The sequence below is a fragment of the Pithys albifrons genome, chromosome 24 (assembly GCF_047495875.1).
Source record: "Pithys albifrons albifrons isolate INPA30051 chromosome 24, PitAlb_v1, whole genome shotgun sequence".
Lineage (NCBI taxonomy): Eukaryota > Metazoa > Chordata > Aves > Passeriformes > Thamnophilidae > Pithys > Pithys albifrons.
In genome coordinates this window covers 5,286,880-5,311,747 of record NC_092481.1, presented here as the reverse complement: position 1 = coordinate 5,311,747, position 24,868 = coordinate 5,286,880, and the positions used below count along the sequence as shown (strand labels likewise).

Below are 24,868 nucleotides of genomic sequence, written 5' to 3'. Positions count from 1 at the left end.
CTGGTGTGCTGGTGGCCACTGGAGATCATAGAATCATGGAATGTCCTGAGTTGGGAGGGACCCACAAGGATCATCCAGTCCAACTCCTGGCCCTGCACAGGAACATCCCCAACAATCCCACTGTATTCCTGAGAGGATCATCCAAACCCTCCTTGAGCTCTGGCAGCCTTGGGGCCGTGCCCACTGTCCTGTTCAGTGCCCACCACCCTCTGGGGGAAGAACCTTTTCCTGCTACCTGGACTAAGAAGACACCATGTCCCTGGTCAGGGCAGGGGTCCCTGGCAGTGTCCTGCCAAGCTGTGCTGGGGGGACATGTGGGTCACACAGGGCCACCTGCGCTGGCATCTCGCTCCTTGGATCTCCTGGACGCCCAGTGGGCACACGAGATCTTTCCCAGGTGGTGCAACTGCCCGGCCCCCGCTGAGGGCACTGGGAACCGGTTTGGCGGCGACGGGCGGCTCTGCCGGTCCGCGCTCTCAGACGGGAGATGCTCGAGGGGTGCAAAGCCGAGACCTGTCCCCGCGCGGAGCTCGGGGCTCGGCGCCCCCCAACCAAATACAGACCCCAACGCACGGGCTGCATCGGTCCGGGGGGCGGGCAGGATCTGACGGAGCCCCGCGACCACCGTCCCGTCCGGTCCTGTCCCATCCCATCCCTTCCCAGCGCGCTCCGCCCCGTCCGGGGGCGCAGGACCGGCTGCGCTGCGCTCCGCCCCGCCGCGCCCATCGCCGTGGCCTCGGTGTGCGGGGGCCGAGCTGTGCCATGCCGTGCGGGTCCCGGGGGCCGAGCCGTGCCGTGCCGTGTGGGTCCCGGGGGCCGAGCCGTGCCATGCCGTGCGGGTCCCGGGGGCCGAGCCGTGCCGTGCCGTGCGGGTCCCGGGGGCCGAGCCGGGCCGTGCCGTGCGGGGCCGGCCCGAGAGCGGCGCTGGGGTTGCGGGTCCTGGTGCTGTGCGCGGCGCTGTGCGCGGGGCCGGCCCGGGCGGGGCCGCCCCCCTTCCCCTTCTGGGACCCCTCGCTGCCCTGGCACCGCCGCCTCGACGACCTCCTGGAGCGGCTGAGCCCCGCCGAGCTGGTGCTGCAGGTGAGGGGGTAGCGGGACCCTCCCGGGGACCCCCGCGGGACCCCCCGCTCAGCGCCGCTGCCCCGCAGGTGGCGAGGGGGGGCACGATGGGCAACGGCCCCGCGCCCCCCATCCCGCGGTTGGGCATCGCGCCCTACAACTGGAACACGGAGTGTCTGCGGGGCGATGCCGAGGCGCCTGGATGGGCCACAGCCTTCCCGCAGGCGCTGGGGCTCGCTGCTGCCTTCAGGTACCGGCACTGGGGATGGGGCACACCGGGGATGCGGGATATGACCTTGTGCGACAGGCCCCCCCTGCCATCCACACCACACTGACACCCTCGTGCTGTCCCCGCAGCCCTGAGCTCATCTACCGGGTGGCCAACGCCACGGCCACCGAGGTGAGAGCCAAGCACAACAGCTTCGCTGCCGCCGGCCGCTACGGTGACCACACCGGGCTCAGCTGCTTCAGCCCCGTCCTGAACATCATGAGGCACCCGCTGTGGGGCAGGAACCAGGTGCCAGCATGGAGGGTGACCCCTGGCCAGAATAGGGCCATGCAGGACTGTGGCTGAGCAGCCGGACGTGGCAGTGGCTCAAGGGGGTGTTGGGCTATGGGGTCTCAGTGGTCACCTGCCTGCACCTCGGCCAGGAGACCTACGGGGAGGACCCGTTCCTGAGCGGGGAGCTGGCCCGCAGCTTCGTGCAGGGGCTGCAGGGCCAGCACCCTCGCTATGTCAAGGCCAGCGCCGGCTGCAAACACTTCAGCGTGCACGGGGGCCCCGAGAACATCCCCGTCTCCAGGCTCAGCTTTGACGCCAAGGTGAGCACGGCGGGGTCGGAGGTGGCAGGTGGGCAAATGGTGCTCCAGGTGCTGACCTGTCGGGATAGGGATGAGTTATGGCAGACAGAAGAGGTCAAAACAGGTTCAAGCAGCCGCAGAACAAAGAACAAAGAACTTTATTTTTAGTTACAACTTCACTTTTACCTACTCTTTTTCAACACCGTGTCATCACATAATTGGCTAGTCAGTTCTCTAAGCATAGATGGAAATGTTTTATTGGCTATAAGGTCTGCTACATTCTTCAGGTGGGTTCCTCTTCCTTAAGGGTGCACTCCAAACTGCTCTTCTTTCAAGGATACACCTTATCAATTTCCTTATCAATTACCTCAGACATTAGAGGATCTACAGACTCGCTGTCACCCCCACACTGACCCCGCTCTGCCACGGTGTTGCAGGTGCTGGAGCGGGACTGGCGCATGACCTTCCTGCCCCAGTTCCAGGCGTGTGTCCGTGCTGGTTCCTACAGCTTCATGTGCAGCTACAACAGGTTCGGAGCACGGCAGGGGCCGTGTGGGCTGCGCCGCCTGTGGTGTGTCCAGTGCCTGGCTCTCCAGGCTGCCCCATCCCCTCTCCAACAGGATCAATGGTGTTCCTGCCTGTGCCAACAAGAAGCTGCTGACAGACATCCTGCGTGGCGAGTGGGGCTTCGAGGGGTACGTGGTGAGCGATGAGGGGGCCATTGAGCTCATTATGCTGGGGCACCGCTACACACACACCTTCCTGGAGACGGCAGTCGGTGAGCTCGTGGGCTGGGTGTGGGGTCCCCGGGCGTGTCATCCCTGAGTGTGGGGTCCCTGAGTGTGGGGTCCCCAGGCGTTCCCACAGCCGTGACGGGTGTCCTCCCTTCTCTCCGGCACGGCAGCCTCGGTGAACGCTGGCTGCAACCTGGAGCTCTCCTACGGCATGAGGAACAATGTCTTCATGCACATCCCTCAGGCCCTGGCCATGGGCAACATCACACTGCAGGTGAGCTGAGGGGAGCAGGGGCAGGGGTGTGGGCAGGGAGCCTGGGTGTCCCTGCCAAGCACAAACGAGGTTTTGGGGTTGGGTTCTCCGCAGATGCTGCGTGACCGTGTCCGGCCCCTCTTCTACACACGGATGCGGCTGGGGGAGTTTGACCCCCCAGCCATGAACCCCTACAGTGCCCTGGACCTGAGCGTGGTGCAGAGCCCCGAGCACCGCAACCTCTCGTTGGAAGCCGCTGTCAAGAGCTTTGTGCTGCTGAAGAACATCCGGGGGACGCTGCCCATGCGGGCCCGGGACCTTCCCAGCCAGCGCCTCGTGGTGAGCCCCTGCACGGGGCGGGCAGGGGGACATGGTGACCAGGGGGCTGCTGGCTCTGTACCCCAGGCACACAGGTCACCCAGGGCTACCAGTGCCCACTGTCACTCCTCTGCCCTGTGCAGGTGGTGGGTCCTTTTGCTGACAACCCCAAGGTGCTGTTTGGGGACTATGCACCGGTGCCAGAGCCTCAGTACATCTACACTCCCCGGTGAGACAACATGGTGCCACCTCATGTATCCCTGTCCTTGGCACTGCTTGAGGCTGCTGCTGAAGCTGCTCATCCCTTCACTGGGAGCCAGGATAGGGGAGTCCCCCCAATGTGCCCTGACCCTGAGGTAAAGCAGCCCCCATGCCCTCTGCTCTTCCCTGGCACAGGAGGGGGCTGGAGACGCTGGGGACCAATGTCAGCTTCGCAGCGGGCTGCAGCAAGCCCCAGTGCCAGTGGTACTCCCGGGCAGAGGTGGTGAGGGCAGTGGGGATGGCTGACGTGGTGGTAGTCTGCCTGGGGACAGGTAGGTGGGAGTGTGAGGATGCTGGGTGGGCACTGCCAGGGAATGGGATGTGCTCTGGGAGAGGAGCAATGCCCATGAGCCCCCTCTGAGGCAGTCTTGCCCCTCTGCCCTGTCCACCTGCGATGGCCCGTGTGGGTGTAAGAGGCTGTTCTTTGGCTGTCCCCACGCAGGAGTGGATGTGGAGACAGAGTCAAAGGACCGGCGTGACCTGTCCCTGCCGGGGCACCAGCTGGAGCTGCTGCAGGATGCCGTGCAGGCAGGTAGGGGCCCATGGAGTGGGGCCATAATCCTTCTGGGTGTTCCTCATCCATGAGACACCCTGGAGTCATCCCAGCAGTGCCAGCTGGGGCTCTCAGTGACAGCCACCTCCCTGCAGCCGCTGGGCGCCCCGTCATCCTGCTGCTGTTCAACGCGGGGCCCCTGGATGTGAGCTGGGCACAGGCACACGATGGCGTGGGGGCCATCCTGGCCTGCTTCTTCCCTGCCCAGGCCACTGGCTTGGCCATCGCCAGGGTCCTGCTGGGTGAGGGAGGGGCCAGCCCAGCAGGGCGGCTGCCAGCCACGTGGCCTGCGGGCATGCACCAGGTAAGGCCAGGGGTGCTGGTGGCACCTGTAGCCCTTCCCTACATCGGTGGCCAGAGCAGTGGCAGGATGCTGGCCTGGTGCTTGCCCATGCCCGCCTAGCCCTGCCCTGCTCCACCTGCCCTGTATACCGCAGGTTCCGCCAATGGAGAACTACACCATGGAGGGGCGGACGTACCGGTACTATGGGCAGGAGGCCCCGCTCTACCCCTTTGGGTACGGGCTGTCCTACACCACCTTCAGCTATCGGGACCTGGTGCTGAGCCCCTCAGTGCTGCCTGTCTGTGCCAACCTCACCGTGTCTGTGGTGCTGGAGAACACGGGTCCACGGGATGGCGAGGAGGTGGGAACAGCTGCTCTGCACTGAGCTGGCTGTATGGGGCATGGATTTGCCTAGGCTCGCCTCTGCCAGGGGGCTGCTGGGGGGTCCTATTGGCACTGATTCCCATCCCTCTGGGCAGGTGGTGCAGCTGTACCTGCGCTGGGAGCAGTCGTCCGTGCCAGTGCCGCGCTGGCAGCTGGTGGCTTTCCGTCGCATGGCTGTGCTGGCCGGCCAGGAGACCAAGCTGTCCTTCCAGGTGCTGGCTGAGCAGCGTGCGGTGTGGGCACAGGGCTGGCTCCTGGAGCCTGGCACCTTCACCCTCTTTGCGGGTGGGCAGCAGCCGGGCCAGCGGACACGGGTGCCCTCGGAGGTGCTGAGCGCACAGTTCAGCGTCACCGGCGCGGCGCGGCCCCTGCGCGGGTGCTGATGGTGGGGTGGCAGTGGGGCACTGGCAGAGGGAAGGGGTGCACGGTGCCTTGTGTGCCATGGAGGACAGGGGGGTTGTCTACCCTGCAATAAAATGCTGGTGCTCCATGGTGGCTTTGTGGAGCCTCCCTTCCACCCCTGTGGCAGAAGGGCCACAGTGCCCTTGCTGTGTGTAGTTTTTTCACACTCCTCCTGTCCCTGTCCCATCCCAGGGTGCCACTGCAGCCCCAGACCCTGCCCATGCCCCACACTGGCCACCGGGCAGCAGCCGCCTGGACCCACGTGTGCCACGGCCGCACATGCCTGTGCCTCTCGCTCTATTTATAGCTGCCAGGCTGCTCCAGCGCATTCCCTGTGCAGAGGGAGCGGGTGACTGGCAGCCCGGGGAGGCTCGGGAGGGCAGGGGCTGGCCTCTCTCTTGTGCAGGCAGGATCTGTCCCTAGCAGGGTACAGCCAGGGCAGAGGTGGAGCTGTGGGAGTGACCAAGCCTTGTGCTGGCCAGAGGGACAGATCCAGCTCTACAGCAGCTCGGGGGCTGTGGGACAGGGCTGGGAATCATGATTCCTGCAGCAGTGCTGGCAGGGAGCCGGAGCCAGGCAGGAACTCCTCCGGATGGTGTTGGAGGACTCTGATCTCCTTCAGCCCCGGGGCCAGAGGCCAAGGTGGGGGTGGCTGGAAGCGCGTGGGGCTGCCCAGGCCTGACCCTATGACATCAGGACACTAATTACAGATGCGGCTTGGGATAATTACAGAGCGGGCGCGGGCTGCGGCAGGGCAGGGCAGGGCTCAGCCCATCGCTGGCCCATTTGTCACCAGCACCCATGGGGGATTGTCCTGCAGCAGCCAGGATTTGCCACTGGCTACGGTGTGGCCCCATGGCAAGATGCTGGGGATGGAGGGCTGGTGGCTGCCCTGGCACACTGCTGGCAACAGACTCCCACCATATCCGTCCACTCTAGGACAGGACACAGGGACAGACCCTCACCTCCAAGGTCCTGCTGGGCCACTCTCCCATGGCTGGTGGGGGTCAACTGCAGCATTTTGGGGACAGGGATTCAGATCAGTCCTTATGGCCACAGTGACACAGAGCAGCAGGGTGGGAGCAGCCTGGGGCTGGGGCAAAGTCCTGGGGCTGAGGAGAGAGGTGGGGGCAGACGGGTGGAGAGTGGGTGGGATGGGGTGTCCCATGAGGTACTTTGCCCTGAGGTGCCGGTGGGGTTTGTTTGCCATCATCATCCCTGTTTGCTCCCAGCTTCCCACTGCACCAGCTCATGCTGGTGGGGCCAAGCTGTGTCTGTAGTTGTCCTTCGACATTGGGGTGCTCAGCCCATTGGGTCTCCACAAGCAGTGTCAGGGCCAGGTGCTGGGCATGCTGTGATGGCCAGAACCATGGCTGGACCCCAGCCCTGGGGGTACAGACCCCTCCCCATGCTGGCCTGAGGGAGCCAAAGCAGTGCTGCACTGCTCGCTGCGGGGCTGAGGAGCACAGGGTGTGCTGGGACATGCAGCTGCCGTGGCTGGGCACCGTGCTCATCATGAGCTCATTGGATTTTCCATCAGAGTGACTGTTTCCAGCACCATGGGAATGGGGGGGCTGGACCCAGGAACCCCGACACAGCAGGGCTCTGCCTGCAGCGGAGCAATCGATTGATGCCCTGCTTGTATAAGCCCATCGACTTGGGCTGGTGTAGAGGCCACGAGCCCTCTCTGTCTCTCCCCACACCAGGAATGCCATCAGAACATGGCCATGGGCCCTGCACACTCATAGTTGCCCCTTCCTCACTGTGCCCCCTGCTCCAGGCTGGCCCTGCTGTGGGGAGAAGGACCATGGGTATGGCTGGATCCAGTGCCAGGCTGTCCTGGAGTCTCAGGATGTTTGTCCACTCTGGGCAATGCTGTGAGATCCATAGGGATATGGCCCTACCAAGCAGAGTGGCTTTGGAAGCCACCCAAGGGCATCCTTGGAGCAGGTCATGGGGTAGCCCCAGCCCTGCTCTGACAGGTCCCTCTGTCTACCATGGAATAAGGGACTGTGGTGTTCCTGCAGCCCCTTGGAGGCTCTGCCATGCAGCTGTGGGAGTGGGGCTATTCCCCCTCCCCATCCCGGGGTGTCCACTGGGTTTGTGGATTCACTGGGACCCTGCACCCCTGTTCCCTGCCATTCCCCCACAATGCCCAGCTCACAGAGCCAGGGCTTAGCTGCACAGCATTCCCCGGTGGGGAGTCATCCAGCGGGTGAGGCTCTGGGAGTTTCAGGAAGCCTCTGCTCTGGCTGAGCTGGGTGAGGGGGGCACAGGACCAGGGGCTGGGGGAAGGTGATGACTTTGGGATGATTTGGGGTGTAGAGTCACCTCTGCAGCATCACAGAGTGGGGCTACCCCATCTGCTGAGGAGCTTCCTATTTCTGAGTCAGGGGAATGTGCTTCCAGAGGAAAGGGCTGGGATTTCGGGAAACCTGTTTGCCTGGTAGGTGAGGCAGGATGAGAGTCAGGGGATCTCCTGGCCTGCGGTGACATCATCCCGAAACAGGCATCTCTGGTGAGTGCTGCCTGCAGGAAACTGACTGCGTTCATCCACACATCCCAGTGAACTCGGGCACTCTGCAGGATGCCCAGAGCACACTGGCTACGTGGTGGACAAGGACATGTCCCTGGCTCCTGCTGCTCCTGCAGAGCCCATAGCTCTGTTCCTCCCACTGCTGGTGCTGCCCACGTACCCCTTGCCCTGGCCGAGCCGCTGCCTGGGCAAGGACAAGGGCTGCATTCCCGACCCATCCCTGCTCCTTGTCAGCCAAGACGGGTTTCACCCCTGAGCGAGGCTGTGCCGAGGCCGCTGCTCCTGCCAGGGGAACGGTGGAAGCCTCTGTTCTGTGCCGGTTACCGGGGCAGGGTGGGATGCACGGGGCAGCACCGGGAGTGGGGGCGGCTGCGGGGGGTGACTGAGGCTCACGCGTGACGGGGAGGGGGAGCAGCAGCTCCAAGGCCTCTTGAGCAGCTGAGGTGGGGCTCGGGGACAGGAAATCGGTGTCTTTTTGGGGTGCCTGGGGCTGAGATAGCTGGTCCCGTTGGCGCTGGCTGTGCATCGCGGGGCTGCACGGGGAGGGCGGTGGCTGCTGCGGGGACAGCGCTTGGCGGGTGACCGGAGCGTCATCAAACGTGTATGCAAGCCCCAAAATCTGGGAGAGGAGGGGCTGGAGACGGGCGAGTTGCCGAGCAAAGCTGGGGGATGCTGTGCCGTTCGGGGACCGGCAGCGGGGCAGGCCCGAGGCCGCGGTGACGGGCGCGGTGTCCCAGCCCCGGTGCGGGAGGAGCGGCGCCGGGTCGGGGCTGCGGGGCCGCGCCTGGAGCCGGGGCGAGGCGGAGCATCCCCCGGCCGCTCCCCCCGGCCGGAGCCGCGGGGCCGGGGCGGGGAGCGCCGAGCGTCCTCCCCCGCGGGCCGGGGGGAGCGGGGCTGGGCCAGCCCCTGCGCCTGCCGCGCCATGGAGCGGAGCCGCGCCGGGCGGGAGCCGCAGCCCCGGCCCCAGCCCCAGCCCCTCGGTAAGGACCCGCGGCGGCACCGCCTCCGGTACCGGCTCCGGTGGCCACCCAGGTCCCCCTCCCGCACTGCGGGACCGCGCGGAGTCGGGGTGCGGGAGGCGGCCGGGGCAGGGGGGTGGTGCGGGATGCGGCCCGGGGGTGCGGGGTTCGCCGGGGTGCGGGATGCGCCCGGCGGTGCCGGCGGGGATGCGGCGGCCGCGGGGCCCGCGGGATGCGGCGGGGCGGCGGTGGAGGAGCCGCGAGTGGAAAAAGGCGCTGTCGGGGCCAGGGCGGCTTCCCGGGAGGGACAAAGCCCGGGCACGGCCCTTCCATCTTGGGGTGAGCCAGAGCGGCCCCGGCTCCGCCGCCGGGGGCGGTGCGGGGGGGCTGTCCTTGGAGAGCCCCCGGGGCGGCGGCGCCGGATCTTCCCCAGGCCGGTGGGCGATGTCCCCCCATGGGAGGCTCCCGCTGTCCCCCGCCCGCCCGTGGCCGCCCCCGCCCCACCGCGTGGACTGGGGGTCGTCCCGGCAGGGCCGGTGCCGCTGCCCCGGGATGAACCGGGGAGGGCGGCGGCGGCGGCGGCGGGGCCGCGCTCGGGGCCGGGGCTGGCGGTGCCTCCCGGGGCTCCAGCGCAGCTCTCGCTGTGACTAAGCAGAGCTCCGCGGCCGAGCCGCTTCCCACCACGGGAGGAAGAGCATAGACGGCTCCCCTCCCCCTCGCCCCGGTGCTCCATCGCCCACGGCCCTGGCCCGCGGAAAGGGAGGGATGGCGGGACGAGTGGGATGGCTGCGGCTCCCGGCGATGCTGAAAACTCGAGGCTCCTGCACCCAACCGGCCGCCGGTCCCGACATCGCTGCCCGAACGATGCGTCCTGCACCAGACATGTTGTCTGAGACCCACTCGCCGCCCTCCCACCCGCCGAGCCCTGCCCGCTCCGCGCCGTCGCTGCCCCGGGCACCTGGGCTGACTGCTCCCGGCCACGTTGGTCCCCACCCCACACCCCTCGGGTGGGTCGCTGGCAGCTCTACCGCGAGCCAAGGATGGTGTTAGAGGAGCGCAGGCATTTTTGCACGATGTCCTTTCTCAAGGACCATCCGTGGCTCATCCCATGTGGGTAGCCCATGTGGCTGGGCAACCCTGTCTTGCCACCCAGTGCCGTGGTCCCTCTGGTATGCCATGTCCTGGCTATCAGTGAGAGCGGGATTTCACTCCCAGGACCGTGTCCCACCATGGTGTGGTGTAGCCAGTGGCACTGGAGGCCAGGAACTCACAAAGGGCAGCCAAGGCAAGGTGTGACCCTGCGGAGCAGGTCATGGTGGGCAGAGGGATGAGGTGGGAGGCAGGCAGGGGTCTGTTCTTATCCGGGTTTCCTGTGGCTTCTCCAACCCTTCTCCCTTGGCATAGCGGAGAGGGAGGGTGAGCTGGTTGCCCGCCAGCGCCTGTGTTTGGGAGCAGCAGCTCGGGAGCTCTCCCAGCGCGGGAGCCACTGCTGCGAAATCATCAGAGCAACGTGATGCGACGCGCGGAGCGGTGATGTGACAGTCCCGTGGTGCCATGTCCAAAATAGTTAGCACAGCTCTCACTCCTTGAAGGGCTCCGAGCAGGGCAGGGCAGGGCAAGGCAGCCTGCCGGGAGCGGAACAGGATCCTGCGTGGCGCCAGCCCTGGTAGGTGCTGCATCCGTGTTATGAGGCATAGGCCCTGTTTTTTGGAGGGTGCCGAGCACCTGCTCCCTTGCAGGGCTGGATCCTTACAGGCACAGAGCCCTGTGCCCTGCCTTCCAGCCAGGTTTCTGTTTTCCCAATGTGATGCTAGCAGACAGGTTTTCGGGACTGTGGCTGGGCCAGCTGCCCTCGGCACTGGCAGTGCCACATGGGTCACCCCAAGGACGAGGGCACCTCCTGTCGCCACTGCTGCTGTGCCCAGATGGATGGTGGGCAGGTGTTCCTGCCCCTGCCCTTGGGCTGTTTGGGGCTGTGCTGTGACCACAGTCATAATTTGCTGTGGGGGTGTTGGGGTGCAGCAGCAGCTCTGGCTCTTTCCTCCGCATGTATTTGAAACCCTGGAAACTCCCCAGCAGCTCTGGCTCTGCTCTGGCCACGAGATCCCAAGTTCCCCTTGTTGCTCTCCAGCTCAGAGCGTCACCACTGGCTCGGCTGTGCTGCGGCCTCTGCCGTGTCCCAGGGTTGGTGCAGTTCACCCATGGCTGCTCCCTACATCTCCATTCCAGGTTCTCAGCAGGGCACAGCCTTGGGAATGGGGGCTGGATGCCCCTTCCTTCTGCCTGGCACCCACCATGGGCAACTGGCTGTGCCCTCCCAGCTGCCCTGCTGGCTGTGCCCCTCTTGCTCTGCTCCAGCTTGTCCCCAGAGGACTGTCCCTGAAGCGACACTGTGGGCAGTGGTGGGGTGCCATGGGCTGATGCTTGACCTGCCCTGGTGCTGCTGCTGTCTGTGTTTCACTGGCTCCAAGCTGGCGGGAAGAGGAGCCAGCCTTGGGTGACAGTGCCCATGTGCCTGGGGACAGGCTGCAGGTGGCTGTCCTGTGGGGAACAGGGTGTCATTGTCGATGGTAGCTACCAGGGTGGCACTGGCTGCCCCCAAGGTGGGGACTGCTGGCATTGTCTGTGTCTCCCTGCCCAGGCATGTGAGCCAGGACTGAGATTGCGTGTCAGTGATGTGCCTGCAGACAGGACATGCTGGGGACGTGTTGGGGATGTGCCAGAAACATGTTAAGGGCACTTGCTCACTGTCCTGTCATCCAGGTGTGAGGGGTGCTGCATCACAGGCAGGGCTCAGCCCCAAGGCACATCCGAGACAGGCTGAGGCAGGAGTGGGATCAGGGGCAGTGCTGGAACGTGGAGCACTTTTGTGCACTCCATGGCACTCTGGTGGCCTCAGGTAGAGCGGACACCAGAACACAGAGAGCAATCCGCAATCCCTGCCCTAGGGCTATTGCTGCCTCCCTGCCTGGCACTGGGACCTGCTGCAGACGAGAGATGTTGGGACCCATCTTTCCACTCCTGGGTGGCAGTGGGGCTGCCATCAAAGTGGGGGAGGCAGCTGTGAACAACCACAGCAAGGAGGGTCAGAGAGTGCACTGGGCACGTGGATGTCCCCATGGGCAGTAGGGAGCAGCCCTGTGGGGCTAACAGTGACTCTCAGGGCTTGGGGTCTCCTTGGGTTCATGTCTCTGGGCATGGCAGGGACTGGTGTGATGGCCAGGGTGGCTGGTGCTGTGACACCAGTACCTTTGAGTGGCTTTGCAGTGGTCACCAATGACCCCCACTGTACCCACCAGCCCTGGGGTGGGCCCTGGCTGGTGCCCCTGGCCCTGCTGGGTGCCACACGCGGAGCAGCCCGTGGCAGCCCTGGCTGTGCTGTGGAGCGGGAACACGAGATTACGGAGCTGGGGGGAGCTGAGGTGACATCAGGCGGGTGCCCTCCTCCCCGTCCTCATGGGCAGTGCCCTGCAGGGATGCGTGGCGGATGGTTAACGAGGGCCGCTGGTCCAAGCAGTGCCCGCGGGCCTCGATGTGCTCTCGCTTCACGGCACCGGGGATTTGCCTCCGCCTGGCTGAGCATCCCCGGCCATGTGCTGGCCATGGAACCGCGCTGTGCCGGGCACTGCCCTGCTGGAGGTGCCACTGGTGCTCACTGGTGCCAGAGGGATCCAGGGGAGGAGCGGGATGGGCTGAGTGGTGCAGCGTCGAGGGCAGCACCTCGCCCTGTGCTGGACACTGTGCTGTCCCAGTGCCAGCAGCGGGACCAGTGCCGCCGTCCCAGTGGGGCCGGTGCCGCGCAGGCTCGCCTGCACTGGGGGCTGTGGGACGGCCGTGCCTGCGTGTCTGGGGGGCCAGGAGCTAATCCCTGTGGAATGCCCTGGTCAGGGGAGAGGGGACGCCCGCGCCGCCTGGGCGCAGGCAGCGTTGGGTTTCAGGGCAGCTGCCGTGCTGGAGCAGCGACAGGGACAGATGGCAGCAGGGCTGGCCCAGCCCTGCACTGGGGGTCTTGGCCGTGCCTGGGAGTCTTGGTCATGCCCGTGCCCTGCCCTGCCATGGGTGCTGCTGTCTCTCTGACCAGCAGGGCAGGACAGATCCTGCCCAAGGCTCTGTGCCTGGCTGTGTGGGATGGCAGGAGGCACCCGCTGTCCCCTGCCAGCACTCCCTGCACGTCCGGGGCTCTGGGAGGTATTTCCACCTGCTCAGAAGATCAGCCTGGCCTTGGTGCTTTTTTCTCAGCCCCACAGGCTGGGTGTCACCACAGTGTTCCTTGAGTCACCCCTCCCAGATGGGACACACGTGGTGCCAGGCAGGTACCTTCCTGGGATCTGGCACCTGGAGGCTGCCAAGTCCCGCTGCCTGTGGGTGCCCACCTGGTGCAGCCCTGTGGGGACAGGGCGGGAGGACCCCCTGCTGCAGCTGCAACCCAGCATCAAAGCAATGGCCACCCTGCAGGGCACAGCACTGGGGACATGGGATGTGCAGGATCGGAGCCAGGGGATGGGCTGGCTTCCTGCAGCAGAAAATACCCGGAAGGGCTGCGGGGGGGCCGAGGCTGGCTGTGTCCCCACAGAGCCCAGGCTGGGGGAACCCTGCTGGCACGGCCGTGGCCTGGGGAACTGCAGCAGCACCCTGGAGCCTCCCATGGGACTTGTGGTGTGCTCATGGCTGCAGTGCAGGGGGGCTGATGATGTCTCCCCAGGCAGCCTGGGCTGACCTTGGCTTGTCAGGCACTGGCATGGGCTGGGTGAGAAGCCATGGGGTGGGTGAGGAGCTTGGGGTGGGTGAGGAGCTTGGGGTGGGTGTGGAGCCTGGGGTGACTAAGGAATGGCGCCGGCCATGTTTGCAGAGCCCACACTTTGCCCCTCGCTGAGGGCTGTGGAGAGCTCTGCAAATATGACTGAGCCGGCGTGTGACATCAGCCCACAGCGAGTGCTGGTCACTGGGGTCCTGCCATCCCACCCCCCAGAGCTGGGGGCTCACACTGCAGCAGTGCCAGTGGGGCTGGAACTGGGTGTCCTGAAATGGGTCAGACATCATTCTGGGGCAGGAGTGATGGCGCTGCCCGCTGTGTGGGTCTCAGGGTTGGGATCCTGGCATGTTCTTGAAGGTTTGTTTGCAGAGGGCTGATAACGGGGGGTGGGGGGGCACCACCACTGTGGTCACTGTGGGCAGTCCTGACACATCCACTTCTGCAGAGGGCACGTGCCAGGGCTTCGCCTGGGCGCTGGCACCACCTTGGCATATGCAGCAGCTCCTTCAGAGTGCCCCAGGGCTGTCCAGGATGGGGGGACAATCCCCTCTTGGTGGCACAGAGCAGCCCCGTGCCCCCCGCCTGCCCCCCGGCCGGCCCCATGCGGGGAGGGGGCTGCGTTCCCGTGGCCTCGTGTGCATTCCTGGGCTGTGAGTTCATGGCTGCGGGTCCAGCCGCATGGCGTGGGGGCCATGGGCCACCGCGGTGACGTCAGGGGGCCCGCGCCCATCCTGCCTCCGCCGTGCTGCCAGTGCCGGCGGAAGCCCCTTCATCCTCCTCCTCCAGGGAGAGCAGCGGGGTTCCTGTGCCTGTGGAGGGTCTCTGGCCCCATGGCTCTCTACGGCAGGCCCTGGTGGCAGCTGCCAGAGGATGAAGAGCAGCTTTGTGGCGGCAGTGCCTGGCAGAGCCCAGCCAGCCCCTCTGTGCATTGTGTGCCCAGCGCCTGGTACCCACTCTGAGTGCCCCCCAGGATGGGGGCAGCAGCAGCAGGTCTTGGGTGGGGATCTCACTGCCTTTCCCACAGGAACTAAGAAACCACCCCCAGCCCCTGCAGCCAGGGTTTGTTTGCTCCTGAGGGCTGTGTTTTGAGGGACAGGGCTGTGCCCTGCCAAGGGCTGTTTTTGGGGAGGACGGGGCTGGCCTGGGGCTCCCCCAGTGAGTGACTGTCTGTTCTGCTGTCCCCCTGTTGCAGGGAAGCCACCATCCCCGATGGGAGACAGCGTGCCCCTGCCCACCTCGCTGCCCCCCTCACCTGGGGATGCCCTGCAGAGCGAGCACACCCCTCCACACTGCGACCGGCCCATCCCTCCAGACGTCATTCCCTCGGAAAAGACCGTCCTACCCATCCCTGAAGCTGTCACCCCCTCCGAAAAGACCGTCTTGCCCATCCCTGGAACCATGCCCCCCTCACAGCAGCCTGTGTGCCCTCCAGCAGTGATGCCCCCCTGTAAGAGCATTCCCCCGCAGCGTGACCGACCGGCCCCTCCACCCGTGACACCACTAGGACAGCCCGTGTCCCCCAGCCCTGCAGCCGTGGCCCCCTCAGCTGAAAGTGTCCCCCCTTGGTGTGACAAGTCCCCACCTGGACCCCCCAAGCTCCCTGGGACAGAGCACCCCAAAGCAGAGGCATCGCCACACGCCACTGAACAGCTGGGCCCCGTCCATGCTGCTGCCCCATGCCCAGCAGAGACTCTGCCCCATGGGAGCCAGACCCCAGCCCCAGCTGCCAGTGAAGGGGCTCCTCCTGATGCCAAGAGCCCTCCAGGTGCCGTGGCTGGGCCCTCAAAGGACACGACTCCTCGGAGCGACCGCCCCTCGCCATCTCCTGCTGCCAGCCCCCGTCCCAAGCAAGGTGTGTGCAGGGGCGGGTTGGGGTGGTCTGGTGATGCTGTACCCCGTGGCACTGCTTGATGCCCACGAGGGCCAGGTGCTACCCTGACAGTGTGTCCCCACTGCAGATACCCAGAAAGCCCAGGCGAGGCACAAGCAGGCGAAAGAGCGGCGTGAGGAGCGGGCCAAGTACCTGGGTATGGGGTTGGGGCGGGAGGGAAAGTGGATGGTGGGAGGCAGGGGCTAAGGAGCTTTGCAGGGTCATGGACAATCCCATTAGCTGTGATGGGCTGCGACCAAGCAGGTGCTGCAGTGCTGGCAGCTCTACATCACCAGCATGGCTGCTGACCCTTGGGCACACTGCTGACTGCCTGGGCACAGCTGCTCACCCCTGGGCACATTGCTGACCCCCTGGCACACTGTTGACCCTTGGACACACTGCTGACCCCCTGGGCACATGGGCGACCTCCAGGCACATGGGTGCCCCCCAGTCTGTGCCGGTGCCCAGCTCTGCCCTGTGCAGGCAGCCCCACAGTGGCTCGGGGCTCCAGGCGAGCAGGGCCCCTGCACGCGCATGGGGCCTCCTTGTCCCCGCACTCTTTCCACCCTCATTCCCCCATTGTTCACCGCGCGGCTCGGCGGGCTCCCGGCGGGCTCCCGGCCTCCCTTTTGTCCTGGCCCAAACCCCTCCCTCGCTGGCCGGCCGGCCGTGATGCCGCCTGCCCCGCCAGCCCGGCTGCGTGCCCTGGCCACAGCCAGCCCACACCCCCCTGCCACTGGCACCACTGGCACCACTGGCACGGGCACATGGCCACAACGTGGGGCTGCCCAGGGCTGTGCCTCAGGTGCGACCCCACTGCCCCCCACAGCTGCCAAGCGGGTGCTGTGGCTGGAGAAGGAGGAGAAGGCACGGCTGCTGCGGGAGAAGCAGCTGGAGGAGCGGCGCAAGCGGCTGGAGGAGCAGCGGCTGCGGGCAGAGAAGCGCCGGGCGGTCCTGGAGGAGCGGCAGAGGCAGAAGCTGGAGAAGAACAAGGTGGGAATGGGGATCACAGGGGCAGCGGGCAGGGGCCTGGGGCAGCTTGTGGGATGTGATCCCTGTGGAGTCCATATGTCTCCAGCAGTGCTTTGGAAGGTGCTTCGTTAGCCCTTTGGAATCTGCCCACCGTGCCCATCCTTCATTGTGCAAAGCCTCCATGGTGCCCAGCATGACCCTGAGATTAGCTCAACTGGTTAAAACTTGGTTGTAATAATGCCAAGGTCATGGGTTCAATCCCACATATGGGCCATTGATTTAAGAGTTGGACTCGATGATCCTTGTGAGTCCCTTCCAACTCAGAATAGTCTGTGATTCTGTGAGCTCTGTGGCACATGTGCCCTGGCCAGGGTGGGCATCACTGCCCCATTTCCCTCCAAGCATCCCCATCACTGCAATGGCCTCATGCTGGGAGGCTCTGACCTGTCCCAGCCCTGCTCCAGGAGCCACTGGGGGCTCATCCTGTCCCTCTCCCTCGGGCAGGAGCGCTACGAGGCAGCAATCCAGCGGTCAGTCAAGAAGACGTGGGCAGAGATCCGGCAGCAGCGGTGGTCATGGGCAGGGGCCCTGCACCACGGCTCCCCCGCACACAAGGACGGTGAGTGCCGGGCTGGGCGTGGGCATCTGGGGCTCTGCCTGACCCCACTGTGGCGGGGTCCGGCTGCTGTCACCCTGGGCTGTGCCAGGGACCAGTGGGCTCCCTTGGCTTTTACGTGCTCTGGTGATGATGGGCTGCATCACAGTCCCTGTTCTTCATAGGGATATGTTTAGGAACAGCCCTGGCTACCTTGGAATTCTGTGAGCACACTACTGGGTCTCCAGCAGCTCTGAGGAGCCAGGCAGGGGCTGTGGAGATGTGCAAGGCTGCTGCAGGCTCTGGTGGGGGTCTGTGCTGCATTGTGTCCCCTTGTCCCCCAGCTGGGTGAGGCCAGAGCTTGGCTCCTCCAGCTCTAGTGTGGGGGTGACTGTGGCCACATGCATGGCCACAGAAGGTGGCTGTGCTCCTTGGGGGCTCCTCAGGGACACCCTACACAATGAGGCACCAGGGTTGAGCATGTGGAGGTCTCCACTGTCCCCTGACTGCTGAGGGCACAGGGCTGTGCTGGAAGGTGCTGGCACTGCCTGGCATGGATGGTGACAAAGAGGAGTGCTGTTGTTCCCAGGGTCTGTCTGCCCTGCTTGTGCCATGGGATGGCTGTGGTAGCCCTGGCTGTTCTGGCAGGGTTGTGTTTAGGTGTGTTCCTGGTTGTCTCTAGCCGGGTTGTGTACAGGTGTTGTGTGCCAGGCTGTGTGTCCTGGCACCATGTGCCTGGTGCCACGTGTCTTACAGGTGTGTGCCCGGCTGTATTTGGCCAGGCTGTGTGTACAGGCACCATGTTCGGGGTGCACCTGTGCAGGTGCCACATGTGGCACACTCAGGGACAGCCCTGTGTGACTGTGGTACAGCACCCAGCAGGGTCTGGCAAGGGGACACCTTCCCCTGCCACCTCCTGCAGGGATGCACTGCTGGAGCTGGCAGAGTTCTGCAAGGGGACACTTTCCTTTGCCACCTCCTGCAGGGATGCATTGCTTGAGCTGCTGTAGCTCTCACTCACCAATGTCCTGCCTCTACCAGCCCAGAGCTTCCCTGGCTGTTTTGTCCAGAGGAGCCTGGCCAGAGTGGGGAGATCCCAGCACTCTGGAGGTGCTGCCAGCCACCAGCACCCTCCTGGCATTGCCAGCACCAGTGTCATGTTGTCTTGTGTCTGTCTGGACTGCTGCCCTCACCCTGCTCCCCCAGAGTGGCTGCTTGCCAGTGCTGCTGAGGTCTCTGGTCACCCTTCTCCGTATTCCAGGATTTTTTGGGGGGAGACTGTGGTAGCAGGGCCCAGGAGCTGCCCTGGCTTCACAAGGATGAGATCCCTGCATGATCCCAGCATGACCGTGTGGGGGTTCAGACACTGCCATGCCGAATGCCAGTGCTGTGTGTCATGTCCTCAGACACCAGCATCTCCCTTGGCCCCACTCTGTGCTGTGTCCCTGGATTCCAGATCTCCTGCCCCACTCTGTGCCGTGTTTCCAGACTCCAGCATCTCCTGCCTCACTCTGTGCCGTGTTTCCAGACTCCAGCATCTCCTGCCCCACTCTGTGCCATGCCCTGGAATTCCAGCATCTCCTGCCCCACTCTGGGCTGTGTCCCTGGATTCCAGCATCTCCTGTCCCACTCTGGGCTGTGTCTCTGGATTCCAGCATCTCCTGTCCCACTCTGGGCTGTGTCCCTGGATTCCAGCATCTCCCCTGGCCCCAGTCTGTGCCATGTCCTCCCACTCCCGCCCCAGTGCCCCGGCACAGCCGTGCATGCTGCATGTGGAGGGCCCGGCCCCGGCCCCTGGACCTTAATGCCCTTGTGTCTTTTCCCTCCTCCAGGTGCGAGCCGATGCTCGGTGTCCGCTGTAAACCTCCCCAAACACGTCGACTCTATAATCAACAAGCGGCTCTCCAAATCCTCCGCCACCCTCTGGAACTCTCCCAGTAGAAGTAAGAGCCCTTTGCGTTTGCCCCAGCGCAGGGGGCACAGCCCAGCTCCTGCCCAGTGCTGGGTACCCCCAAGGCCAGGGTCCCCCATCCCCAGTGCACGCGGAGAGAGGAGAAGCCGTTTGCTGTTTGCGGGAGGAGGCTGGAACCGGCTGGCGGCTCCTTAAGGCTGCACAGGCTGGGAAAAGGAGGAGGAGGAGGAGGAGGAGAAGCAGCTGTGCGGTGGCAGCCCTGTGAGGCGCCAGGACAGGGATGGGAGCCTGGCTCCCTGCCCCTGGGCAGCTCTGGTGGGTGCAGGTGCAGCCACAGAGGGGCTGCCTGTCATTGACCCTCTCGAGGCTGGGCACAGTGACAATGTCCCCTCCCAGGGCTGGGTGCCATGGAGCGCCGAGGCCGTGGTGCTGCAAGGTCATCCTGGCCCTGGGAGTGCTGCCCAAGGCTACGGCTGTGCCGGAGGGATGTGTCCAGTGCCGCGGCCGCTGTTGTGTTTCGGGGTTGCCTGGCGATGGGCGCCTTCCCGGCCGGGTATAAATAGCCGAAGCAGCTGATGCGGATGGTGGTGACGCAGGCGGCTCCCACTGCCCCACACTGGGGCTCAGCCCAGGGGCAGCACCTGGGGGCTGTCAGCACCGCCTGGGTGGGAGCAGCATCTCCCTGGGCTGGTGCCAGACCTGCCACTCTGTGCTCCCAGCAGCACCATGGATGGCTCTGCGCTGTCTCCGCCCAGCAGCCGGTGCTGCTCCCAGCCTGACCCCTCAATGAGAGGGGCAAAGGGCCCCTGTATCTGTGGGTGCTTTCCATGCGCCGTGGGGTGTTTGGTGCTGGTGACAGGCACTAGAGGGCAGCCAGGGGCAGCCCCATGCCCAGCTTAGCCAGTGGTGTGGCTGGAGATTCTGTTCCCTGAGTGCCATGAGCCTGGCCTGGCTCCTGCAGCACATTCAGTGATTCAACAGCTCTCGTGGGGTGAGGGCACACTGTGGTGTCCCCACAGCAGCTGGCACATGCCAGGGCTTTGGTCACACAGGGCAGGGACACAGAGGGATGCACACCAGCGCCAGGCACAAGGGGAGGGCACAGTGGAGGGGCTGGAGTGAGCACCTGGAGTGGCACCTGGTCCTGTGGGTGCATGGTGACTGAGGTGTCTGCAAGACATGGGGACACCACCATTATCCTGCCACAGTGCTGTCCCACGGGGGACACCATCATTGTCCTGCTACAGTGCTGTCCCATGGACGCCCAGCTGCCCACACACACCTGTGCCCACGTGGCCCCTTGTCCTGCTCAGCTGTAGGGATCCATCTAGCCATCTGGACCTGTGGGGACTCCTTCGCAGCACGGCCGAGGTCCGGGCACTCCTGGAACCACACATGTGTCCTGGTCTTGCTGCTGCCACATGACTGTTCCCTCGCAGTGGTGGCCGTGGGGCCAGGACTGGGGCCTTGGGGTTCAGAGCGCACTAATGGCCCTTCTCCCTCCCCAGACCGGAGCTTGCAGCTGAGCCCGTGGGAGAGCAGCATTGTGGACCGGCTGATGACGCCCACCCTGTCCTTCCTGGCTCGCAGCCGGAGTGCCGTGACGCTGGCTGGGAATGGCAAGGAGCAAGGTGAGCACCTGGAGGGAACAGGGACACGTGGGTCCTGGCACAGACAGGGGATGGGGATGAGAGAGCCTGGAGCCACCAGGGGGCTGGTGTTGGTGGTGGCTCTGTCCTGACTGCGGTCACTCCTCCCATAGTGCCCGTGTGCCCTCGTTCAGCCTCTGCCAGCCCCCTCAGCCCCTGCCACAACCACCGGCTGCCGCACCGGTGCTGGGAGCGGCGGAAGGCGCCCACCGCCAGCCCCGACGTGACGCCGCGCCGCCGGACAGAGCCCTCGCCCGTGAGTGCCACCTCCATGGGGACCCCCGGGGTCTCATGGGGGTTCAGCTCCCGGCCGAGCTGAGCACCTGGTGCTTACACTGCCTCTATCTCTGTCTGTCCCTGCCTGGAGCAGAAGAAGAAGGAGAAGAAGGAGAAGGATCGGGAGAACGCCAAGGAGCGCAGCGCCCTGTCCCGCGAGCGGAGCCTCAAGAAGCGGCAGCCACTGCCAGCAGCACAGCCCCGGCTCCTGCCTGCGGCCGACAGCAGGTTGGGACCTCCCCAAAAAGGCCCCCCGACCCCTGCCTGGGGGCTGCCCCAGCCCTGCTAACACCATCTCTTGCTCCATTTGCAGCCCTGGCCCCAAGAATCGTCCCTCATCTCCTGCCACCCCCAAGAATCGTCCCTCGTCCCCAGCCACCCCCAAGAATCGTCCTTCATCTCCTGCCACCCCCAAGAACCGTCCTTCATCCCCTGCCACCCCCAAAGCCCGCCCAGCATCCCCCAGCCCAGCCCTTGGCTCTCCCCACAAGCCCCCCTTGCCCCGCAGTGCCCACTCCTCGCCCAAGGTGCGAGCCAGGGCGCGGGAGGAGCGGGGGGAGCAGGAGGGCCTGGTGAAATCACGGGAGAAGAAGGAGGAGGAGCGGGGCCTGGTGCCCTCAGCCCTTCCTGAGCCTCCCAAGGTGCCTGCAGAGCCGACAGCAGGTGGGTACAGGGTGTCCATGGGGCAGAGGGGCAGGGGCGAGCCAGAGCAGCCCTAACTCCTCCCACACCTGCAGCATCCCCAGCCCCTGCAGCCCTCGGCCCTGTGCCAGCCAGCCCCCCAGCCAGACCCCCAGCCGGCACCACGGACCGGGAGGAGGCTGCCCGGCTGCTGGCGGAGAAGCGGCGCCAGGCGCGGGAGCAGCGGGAGCGTGAGGAGCGGGAGCGCCGGGAGCAGGAGGAGCAGGAGAGGTGGGTGCTGCACCCGCAGACTGCCCAGCGCCCCCTGCCCCGTGCTAAGGGCCCCCTCCCCACAGGCGGGCGCAGGAGGAGCGGGCGGCCGAGGAGCAGAGCCGGAGGGAGGCTCTGGCACGGCGGCGGGAGGAGGAGCGGCGGCTGCAGGAGGAACGAGAGGCCCAGGAGAGAGCCCGGGCTGAGCGGGAGGAGACGGAGCGGCTGCAGAGACAGGTTGGGGTGACAGGGGCGTGGGGGCAAGGGGCTGCAGGGGATGGGAGGAAGAAATGGGATGGGAGATGAAGACGGGGTGGAGGGGGAAGGGAGGGATGGAGGGGCAAGGCAGGGATGCTCTCCTATGGTTCCTTCTCCACTGGGATGCAGGGGTGAGGACCAGCCCAGCCCCTCGATGCCCAGGGTGGCAGGAGGGGACACAGAGCAGCCTGTCCCCATGGTCTCTGCTCCATCCCATCCATCCCTGCCCCATCCCAATCGTTCCTGCCCCATCCCATCCGTCTCTGCCCCATCTCATCCCTCCCTGCCCCATCCCATCCCTCCATGCACTGTCTCATCTGTCCCTCCCTGGTGTGCCACAGAAGGAAGAGGCCGAAGCGAAAGAAGCGAAGGCGCGTGAAGAGGCCGAGCGGCAGCGCCTGGAGAGGGAGAAGCACTTCCAGCGTGAGGAGCAGGAGCGGCTGGAGAGGAAGAAGGTGAGGGCTTGGAGCACCCATGGGTGTTGGGCACAGTGGGGCTTTCCCTGGAAGGGATCCTGCCTGGCACCAGGGGCAGGTGTGTGAGCCCCTCTGTGCCCACAGCGCCTGGAGGAGATCATGAAGAGGACGCGCAAGTCGGACGCAGTGGATGCCAAGGTGGGGGCCTGTCCTCTGCCCCGAGGTGCTGGGGGTGTGCGGGGCTCTGCAGAGCCCTCCTGCCCACAGCCCCTGCTGCCCCTCACTGCTCTACTGTCCCTGCAGAAGAAGGAGGACAAGAAGGTGGTGAATGGCAAAGCAGCCGAGCAGGAGGATGCCCCAGGTGTGTGGGGTCTTGAAGCCAAAAAAGCCTTGAGATAAATAACTGCTAAGAGACATGTTTATTCTTTTAGCAGCAAAGGTATTTTATTTGTGCGCAGGGAAGTGAGGCAGTTTGCACTACACAAAACTCACTTCCAGGCACTGGTGCCAAAATGAGTGTATTTATACAAACACAGCACTTGGTTACAGTGCATATTAATTTATTACAATGTGTGATTAAAATATTCATGCTTGGGCAGTACATGGGCACGGTTAGAGGCAGAGCATTCTAGAGTCTTCTCTTGGCATTGATTCTTGGGGTGTTTTTGGATGGTCCCCCTAGTTTTCAGCCTCAGTGCATACTCTTCCTCAGTTTGACCTTCTCAACTTTCTTTCATGAATGTCCTTGCCTAAATCTTGGCTTCCTACCATTTCATCCTATTGATGTGTTTAGCTTACCTTAATTTATGACTTCTAATACATGGAATATTGGTCTCTAATAATTGCTTAGGCTTAGATATGGCTTCACCACTTCATGCTATGTTTCTTTGGTAACATGGATTAAGCAACTTTGCCACTCAGGCAGCACTTTGCAAGGCAGAATTAGGTATTTTACCAAACTGGGGTCCTCCAGGCCTTTTTTCTCTTTCAGTCCTGCTCTCCCCCAGCCACACTGGGGCTGAGCAGGGCTCTGTGACCCCCCAGGCCGTGAGAAGCACCCGGGGCCGATCCCGAAGGCGGAGGAGCTCCCGGAGACGGAGCCGCCGAGCGCGGGCACACCGGGGGGCACCAAGGGCCTGGCGGGCGAGGGGCTGCAGCCGAGGTGAGCGCGGGGACGCTGGGGGGGCCGGGGGGCAGCGGGGCCCAGGCTGAGAACCCAGCCCTCCCGCCACAGCCCCAAGGAGGCGGCGGCGCTGGTGAATGGCGTGCAGCCCGGCAAGCACGAGAACGGCTTCGCGGGCACCGAGGGCTCCAAGGAGCTGCGGGACCTCTCCCACCACAGTGGCAGCCCTGGCAGCATCATCCCCTTCGGAGACAAGGAGCCTTTCCTCAAGCAGGCTGTGGTGAAGCCCCCGCAGGTGACAGGTGAGCAGCGGGAGGGTGGTGGGGTGGGTAGAGGGGACAGGACTGTGCCCACCTCGGGCTCACCCTGTGCCCACCTGGGGTTCACCCTGCGCTCTCTGTGCTGGAGCAAGTCCAGAGAAGAGCAACGAGGCTGGTGAAGGGACTGGAGCATAAATCCTATGGGGAGAGGCTGAGGGAGCTGGGGGTGTTTAGCCTGGAGAAGAGGAGGCTCAGAGGTGACCTCAGCACTGTCTGAAACTACCTGAAGGGAAGTTCTGGAAGTGGAGGTTGGTCTCTTCTCCCAGGCACTCAGCAATAGGACAAGGGGGGCTCAAGCTCTGCCAGGGGAAACTGGAGATCAGAAAATAATTCTTTCGAGAGAGAGTAATCAGGCATTGGAATGGGCTGCCCAGAGAGGGGGTGGATTCCCCATCCCTGAAGGTTTTTCAGCTGAGATTGGCCGTGGCACTGAGTGCCATGATCTGGTAAAGGGACTGGAGTTGGCCCAAGGGTTGGGCTTGATGATCTTGGAGGTCTTTTCCAACCTAATCCATTCTATGATTCTCTCCCCACCTACAGAGGTGCTGTGAGGATCTGGCTGATGTCCCTGCAGGGCCACCACCCTTGCCCTGAGCTGCCATCACAACACAACCCTCGCTGCTCCCCCCGGGGTGGCTGCGGGAACCCCGGCAGGGACACCCAGCTCCTCTCTCTCTCTCTCTGTCCTCGTTTTAATTTCGTTTTGTTGGGTTTTTTTAATTTTATTTTAAATATGCACCTTATCAGACTGACAGCCCACCCTCGCAGCCCGCCAGAGCCGCCCCAGACGTGTGGTGTAATGATGTAGTTTATTTAACTCGCTGGGTACAACCGTCTGTGAATACTGTAAATAGTATTTACCCCCGGGGAGGGGGCTCAGGGTGGGGGTGGGCACAGCTCCCCATCCCCACGTGTCCCCCCCAGCATGTCTGTGTGCCCGGTGCCCCCCTGGGGCCTGGCTGGCACCACGCTGCTCTGTGCCCTTGTGACAGTGTTATGCATCCAGACAAACTTTGCCAACAATAAAAGTGGACAATGCCCTTGTCGTGCCTTGCTGTGTATGGGGACTGGGACTGGAGCCTGGAGGTTGTTTAGCTTGGAGAAGAGGAGGCTCAGAGGTGACCTCAGCACTGTCTGGAACTCCCTGAACGGAAGTTCTGGAAGTGGGGGTTGGTCTCTTCTCCCAGGCACTCAGCAAAAGGACAAGGGGGCACGATGGGCTCAAGCTCTGCCAGGGGAAATTGGAGATCAGAAAAAAATTCTTTGCAGAGGGAGTGCTCAGGCATTGGA

The 24,868-nt window shown here is 64.5% G+C and overlaps 2 protein-coding genes across 4 annotated transcripts; both read left to right on the top strand.

Annotated features, from left to right (window-relative positions):
• Positions 1 to 718: 718 nt before the first annotated feature.
• On the top strand, positions 719 to 5,148 carry LOC139682353 (uncharacterized). Its single transcript, XM_071576635.1, has 14 exons — positions 719 to 1,080; positions 1,149 to 1,309; positions 1,417 to 1,576; positions 1,711 to 1,881; positions 2,298 to 2,389; positions 2,481 to 2,638; positions 2,765 to 2,868; positions 2,962 to 3,186; positions 3,309 to 3,394; positions 3,562 to 3,698; positions 3,869 to 3,958; positions 4,075 to 4,283; positions 4,417 to 4,623; positions 4,742 to 5,148. The coding sequence occupies exons 1-14, from the start codon at positions 763 to 765 to the stop codon at positions 5,027 to 5,029; spliced, it is 2,406 nt and encodes an 801-aa protein (XP_071432736.1). The 5' UTR covers positions 719 to 762; the 3' UTR covers positions 5,030 to 5,148.
• Positions 5,149 to 7,473: 2,325 nt separating this feature from the next.
• On the top strand, positions 7,474 to 24,618 carry MAP7D1 (MAP7 domain containing 1). Of its 3 annotated transcripts, none has more exons than XM_071576999.1 (18): positions 7,474 to 7,566; positions 14,489 to 15,148; positions 15,255 to 15,323; positions 15,996 to 16,159; positions 16,643 to 16,757; positions 18,566 to 18,676; positions 20,154 to 20,276; positions 20,408 to 20,550; positions 20,665 to 20,798; positions 20,884 to 21,233; positions 21,308 to 21,482; positions 21,548 to 21,698; positions 22,061 to 22,174; positions 22,280 to 22,333; positions 22,439 to 22,496; positions 23,180 to 23,297; positions 23,370 to 23,560; positions 24,119 to 24,618. In XM_071576999.1, exons 2-18 carry the CDS (start codon positions 14,506 to 14,508, stop codon positions 24,127 to 24,129), a joined length of 2,724 nt encoding a protein of 907 aa, XP_071433100.1. In that variant the 5' UTR covers positions 7,474 to 7,566; positions 14,489 to 14,505; the 3' UTR covers positions 24,130 to 24,618. The 3 variants fall into 3 exon arrangements, with proteins under 3 accessions (XP_071433100.1, XP_071433102.1, XP_071433101.1); XM_071577001.1 differs by lacking the exon at positions 7,474 to 7,566 and adding an exon at positions 8,219 to 8,564; XM_071577000.1 differs by lacking the exons at positions 7,474 to 7,566; positions 18,566 to 18,676 and adding an exon at positions 8,419 to 8,564.
• Positions 24,619 to 24,868: the final 250 nt, after the last annotated feature.

What these genes read in the sequence shown, in the direction of transcription:
- LOC139682353 (XM_071576635.1), top strand. Translation starts at nt 763, where the DNA reads ATGCCGTGCGGGTCCCGGGGGCCGAGCCGTGCCGTGCCGTGTGGGTCC. An exon ending in CAGTACATCTACACTCCCCG is followed by an intron (nt 3,395 to 3,561) that starts GTGAGACAACAT and finishes TCCCTGGCACAG; the next exon opens with GAGGGGGCTGGAGACGCTGG. An exon ending in GGCCTGCGGGCATGCACCAG is followed by an intron (nt 4,284 to 4,416) that starts GTAAGGCCAGGG and finishes TGTATACCGCAG; the next exon opens with GTTCCGCCAATGGAGAACTA.
- MAP7D1 (XM_071577001.1), top strand. Translation starts at nt 8,507, where the DNA reads ATGGAGCGGAGCCGCGCCGGGCGGGAGCCGCAGCCCCGGCCCCAGCCC. An exon ending in CAGCCCCCGTCCCAAGCAAG is followed by an intron (nt 15,149 to 15,254) that starts GTGTGTGCAGGG and finishes TCCCCACTGCAG; the next exon opens with ATACCCAGAAAGCCCAGGCG. An exon ending in TGGGAATGGCAAGGAGCAAG is followed by an intron (nt 20,277 to 20,407) that starts GTGAGCACCTGG and finishes CTCCTCCCATAG; the next exon opens with TGCCCGTGTGCCCTCGTTCA.